Raw genomic sequence first — 5904 nt, 5'->3', positions numbered from 1 at the left:
TGGGGAGAGGATCCAAGAGCACAGAGCTAGGAGTCGTTTCTCATGGAGATCCGCTCTTCCGGGGACTTCTTACAGGCTGACATCAAAAGGTTTCAGCTCGCAGCTCAGCCCACTCTGACCTGACACCTTCCAGCCCTCCTTCCCCTCTGCTCCTTCTCCTCACCTACTTGCTGGCTCAGCTCTACCACTTCTCTGAATGTTCTACGTGGGGCTGAGTCCCTTCTGTATACGAACACCTTAAGTCCTCAGAACAGCCCTGGCATATAGCGAGACGGTACTATGTTATTCCTGCTCTGTACGAGGCCTTTGTTCCAGCCAAGTGGTCCTACCTCAGGGCCCTCATGTACTCTGGGTGCTCCCACCTCTGGACCTTGACTCCTCTCTTGACTGTAACACCCTGCTTCAAATGCCACCTCCTTTTATGAAGCCTCCCCGGGCCCCCATGGGCGTGGATGGGGTGGGCGAGGTTTGCCAGTCCCCACAGCCTGTGACTCTTCGGCCAAGCTGGAGGTGGCATTGGCTCCTTTCTGTATCACATCAAGGCCGTGTACTGCTCTTCTACTCCCATCAGGCCACCAGCTTCCTGAGCACAGAGTGTCTTCCTGATTACTGTTGCATGCCCCATGATTCCCCACACTCTGCACTGCATATACCCATCTTCGTAAAATGAGCTGTTTAGTTCGGAAATGTACAGTCACCTGGTGGGAGAGCAAGGACGGAGAGTTGGGGTTCTGGATGAAACCCTACCACTGATTGGCCTTGCAAATTTCCCCCAACCATCAAATAGACACAACTATGCTTTTATCTCAGGCCTGAGATACTGAATGAAGCGTGTTCTCAAACCTCCGGTCCTGTTCATGGTTAATCGTTTTTGATTGGCTCTCCAGATGGGTGATTACTGATGTTGCTAGTTTAACTCCCAGTATCTCATTCTAGAAGGCTGGAAGTCCTTAAAAGGCAAAAGATATCTCAAGAGCCTAGCACAGGACATCAACCTACAGCATCATTTTCTACTGTCTTATCCTGTTATCTTATGTGGTCTTCTATGGGTTGGCCTCCTCTGACTAGCCCTTGGCTCTACAGTGAAATCTTAAGGACTTAAAACTATCACTCAAGGGGTGCCTGGGTGGTTCAGCCAGTAGGGTCCAACTTTGGCTCAGGTCATGCTCTCCTGGTTCATGAGTTCGAGCCCCACATCAGGTTCCGTGCTGACAGCTCAGAGCCTGGAGCCTGCTCTTGATTTTGTATCTACCTAGCTCTCTGCCCCTCCCTTGCTCACACTCTCAAAAATAAACATTAAAAAGGAAGTGATCACTCAAAATGTAAAATGTTTCGAACAGTGCTATTGTGTTTGGCGCTAATTGGTTAAGTTCTTGATTGCTAATATTGGAGTTTGGTAGGACCTGGTTTTGACCCCCTACCTTCCGGATTAAAATCCTATTTTCAGGGCAGCTGCCCTGCTTTGAAACTGGCTCAGCCTTTCACCAGCCTCCCCACACTTCACCTTGTTCTACGGTGGCCTCTCTCCAGACTCACTCACAAGGTTGACCTTTTATTTCCAAGAGGTTAGCAATAGGAAAATTGCAGACTCATCATAACTACTCAGTGGTTTGAAGCCTGTATTTTTACAATCTGGAATTGGTACCCACTCATGATCCACATGCTGGCAGAGTTTTAATAGAATTAATGGCCCAGGGGCGCCTCAACAGCTCAGGCAGGCTGCTGAGCTTTGGGACTGTTTCCATTCAGGTCATGAGGCTGAGCTCTGAGGCAAGGGGCTCTTGCCAGGTAGCACAGAGCCTGACCAGGATTCTCTTTGCCCCTCAAAAAAAAAAACCACCAAAAAGAATGGCCCCAAGAACAGATATCCACATATTGTCCTTTTTTAATGGATGGCCAGACATTTTGTTTCTCAAAGTGCTTTAGCCACTAACCTAATACAATAAACTCATTCCCTGGAAAAAGCACTTTTATACACCTCCCAGGGGTCTGAAGATGAGATTAAGTCCCACACCACATTTGTCCCTTTGTCATAGCCTTTAGAAAGGCAAGATTCTGTCACTGAGAGGACTCCACTGGTTTCCACCTGCCCTATCAGCTCACAAGGCAGAGTTCCCCCACAGCCACATGCGGATATGGCCTGGCGACCGATGAATCTGTCCCCTGTGCAATCCCTCCTTTTGGGACTGTGGGGCACTGGGGAGGGACAAGCTCACACAGGTTTTCTTGGTCAAGAAATGGAGGCCCCAGCTGACCAGTGGGTGTAGGCTCTCCTCCCCTACCCCTTTCTGCGGTTCCTTCCCACGTACGTACAAGACCGATTATACATAAAATACAATCTACAAATCAGGTGTTTCTGAAAACAAGTTTTATTTAAATAAGGGCTTAAATACATTACATAACATTAAAACTGAAGGAAAAAATAAACCAAAAAACGAGTTGTTACTTCACATGGCATTGGGCAGCTGCTGCTAGTAAGTTGTAAGCACTATGGCCGGCTACGTGACTCACACATCAGTTTGAAGTTTGTTCCCTTGTCAGAAGTTTAACTCGGACGGAAGGTTGGCCTCACATTCTGGAGTTCGGACATCAATTAGCTAAGGTTCTGTCTGGTCACGGAGACCTCGGTGACAAGTCAGATGTCATATCCCACCTCACTAGAGGGAAGGTGGCTGCTCTAAGCTGCGCCCACCCAGTCAGGTCGGAGACACCAGGGATCTTTGACTACCAAGGCCTCCCTGTGGCAGCGCAGCTGCCGTGGCTGTCCTTACCCCATCCTGTCCTCTCCGCTGCACCGCGGGCTGCTCAGGTGGTGACATTCTCTTAGGGCAGGGAACTCTGAAGAGGGAGAGCCGAGGAACTTCTGGCCAGACACAGCCGGCTGCGATCTTGGGGCTCTGGGCTTGACCGAAACATCACGTTACTGCTTGGTTTCAGGCCGGACACTGCCAGGCGCCTGCTGCTTGATCTCGGTTTAAATGAGGGACTTCAAGACTAGACAGCATGGCTCTTTTCAGTTTATTGCATGAAGGAGTTACACTAGTCCAAGTTAAAAGCAGACCCCAAATGGTTACATTATACAAGCTGTGAGGTTTTTAAACTTGTGACAAGGGACAGAAGGGAAATGCTACTCATTGCAAGGAAATCCTCACTTAAGCTTCAGTGAGCCAAAAGCACTTAAAACCCATGAACCTTCAGCTGGTCGTCCTTAGCCAGTCCAATCTGCAAAAAAAAAAGGATGACGTTATAGAGGGGATTAACCCCCACCCCCATTTCTGATGCCAAGAACTCTTTCTTGCTCCTACACTGGGCAAGAAGTCCAAGAGCCAAGGGCGCACCACCAGCATTAGGCCACAATGGTTCTTCACTCAGGATACTCCACGAAGAACCAAGGATGTAACAGGATTCTGGTCACTGCCAATCAGACACTCTGCTTGTTTTAGTATCTGTGCCATTTAAATGTGCATCTTTAAAGCAGATCCATGCACAGAGCACCTGGCTGGCTCAGACAGTAGAGCCTACAACTCCTGATCTGGGTGCTTTAAGTTCTAGCCCACACACTATATGTAGACATAAGTATATCCACGTAAGCACTGAACTTAAAGCAGACAAGTCCCTTCTGTTTCTAGAAACTCTTCTCTACTTCAAACTTAACTGTTGTTTGGCTTAGTCTTGCACATCCTATTCCGCTTCTCCGGAACAGACTAAATAGACAAGGAAGGATTTGACAGCAGACGGGGTGGAGGCACAAATGAATTCTCACCAAGTGAACCGAACTCACCTCTACCAGGAACTGGCATATGTTCTTGCGCTGGTCACCCTGCAGCTGAATTACTTCTCCATACTCTGGGTGCTCAATCACAGTACCATTGCAGGCAAATTTCTGCAAGCAGGAACAAAGCAAGAAACACATTAGGCCAAGCAACAGTCCGGGTGCACCAACAATCCCTCGTGGGAATCCAGGTGAGCACCCCCTCTCGAGCAAGTTAAATATGACCTTGCTTTCTCCCCCAATACTCACCTTCTTGAACGCCTTCACTAGTTTCTTTTTATCGTAATCATCAGCGATCCCTTGGACAGTAGTAAGGGTCTTCCTGCCGTTTCTCTGTTGAATTCTTATATGGATATAATCCTCAGTGCCAGCAGGAAGCAGATCATCACCCTTACTTGCATCAGCAAAGGGGTCTGGGAAGAAAGATAAAGCTCTGTTAGAGCTGTTGGCGCTCAGGCGCCACTGTCACCCTCCCCATGGAGCTTCTGCGCATGCAGAAACAAATACCGACACCGCCAGGGCTGAGATCACGTGAGACGTGTCCTTGCTGGCAGTCCCAGAACGGGTCAGGCCGGGACGCCTGGCTTCCCCGGTGCCGGGGAAAGGCTGGGCCTCTTGCCCCAGGCCCGCCCTCGGAAGCCGATCACGTGTCGGGGGAGCCCCGGCTGGCAGGCAGCGCCCCACCCGGCTGATGCAACCGGCCGGAACCAGAACTCCAAGGCGGGGCCAAGCTTCTCGCCTCATTGGCGGGAGCATTTGTCACTTAGGGCTGGCGCCGCCTCTCTCCGGGCTCCGCGACAACGGCGGTGACGTAACGGACGTGACGCAGGGGTGGCGGGAGGGGGCGGGTGGGGCCTAAGGCGGCCAGGGAGCCATTAGTAAATGCGCCACCCGATAAGACGCTGGGCCCGCCCAAGGGCTGCCTCCCTGTCCGCTCCTTCCGGTGGTGCTTAAGGCCCGACCCCGGGCCGAGGCCCCGCTTCCTGCGAGCCCGAACATCTTCCCTCCTCCTAAGTTTACGAAAGCCCGTCGCGCTGGCAGGTCTCCGGGCCCGGAGCACTTCGCCACCCCACCCAGGCCTTTCTCCCCCGGGGACTTTTCCGCGACTTACCGAAAGAGTGGAGGTTCTGGATAGCGGACATACGATACGATTCCTTTTCCTCGGTGGAAACGGCCTGCGGAAGGCGGCGGCGGCGGGAGAAGGCGGGCAGGGGGGACGGAGCGTCGGGAAGCGAGGGGGCTCGAGGGGGAGGCTGCTGAGTCCTCGGCGGCGGCTCAGTGACTGGGGCGGAGGGGCGGCGCCTGTATTCACTTATATAGCGGCCCCTGTGACGCCACCGCGCTGGCCTCACGTCCTGGCCCCACCCACGGCATCGTGGCCCCAGCCCCCTGGCGCCGCCGTTTCCGATTGGTCCGGGGGCCGGGACGCGGGGCGGCGCTTGCGCAGGAGCTCTTCTGAGGGAGGGCGTCCTCTCGATTCCGGGAGAGGTAGAAGGGGGAGGGGAAAGGTTGGTCCGTCTAGGCGCCTGCGCAGTGCGGGAGGAAGGTGTCAGTGCTGTGCAGAAAACTGGCGGAGGTTTCAGGAGAGCCTGTGTCCTGTGTTCTCTGGCACGTTCCACCCTCTTGACTCTGTTGCAGCCCTACCTGCTTGGAGAATTTTCGTGGGGTGGATTGGCAACCCTTAAGTGAGATTTCGATGTTGATCCTTCCAAACGCGACAAATTACCACTGTCATACCCACCCAGTTACCCACGTACTCTTTCTTTGAGGATTTAGGGCAGCATTTTTATTTAACCAGCAAATAATATAATCCAAACCTTAAGTAAATCACTTATTGTTTAGGTGAATCTAATCTAAAACTGGATTAATCTACTTTAAGTATATCACTTCTATAATCTAAGGAAAGAATACCCACCTCATTAGCATGGATTCAGGGGAGAGTAACCGTGGTTCTAGGGGCAAAGAAGAATTCAGACACCCTGAGGGGGATCCTGTGTGTCTTCCAGATTGTGTGGGGTAGAGCCTTCCCAGAGAGTAGTCCAAAATACTTTCTTCAAAACAGTCAACCTTTCTTGCTCTTTCAGTATATAAATTGAAATGCTCAGTTGCAAGGGCGAATAGAGTGGATTTAG

At 51.6% G+C, this 5904-nt stretch overlaps 1 protein-coding gene across 1 annotated transcript; it reads right to left on the bottom strand.

The window, feature by feature from the left end:
* Nucleotides 1-2351: 2351 nt before the first annotated feature.
* EIF1 (eukaryotic translation initiation factor 1) lies at nt 2352-5080 on the bottom strand. Its single transcript, XM_029927578.1, has 4 exons — nt 4884-5080; nt 4022-4185; nt 3782-3883; nt 2352-3222 (listed from the first exon to the last, which is right to left on the bottom strand). The coding sequence occupies exons 1-4, from the start codon at nt 4912-4914 to the stop codon at nt 3178-3180; spliced, it is 342 nt and encodes a 113-aa protein (XP_029783438.1). The 5' UTR covers nt 4915-5080; the 3' UTR covers nt 2352-3177.
* Between the last annotated feature and the right edge of the window lie 824 nt (nt 5081-5904).

Source organism: Suricata suricatta, chromosome 17 (genome assembly GCF_006229205.1).
Source record: "Suricata suricatta isolate VVHF042 chromosome 17, meerkat_22Aug2017_6uvM2_HiC, whole genome shotgun sequence".
NCBI lineage: Eukaryota > Metazoa > Chordata > Mammalia > Carnivora > Herpestidae > Suricata > Suricata suricatta.
This window is presented reverse-complemented; position numbering and strand designations above follow the sequence as displayed.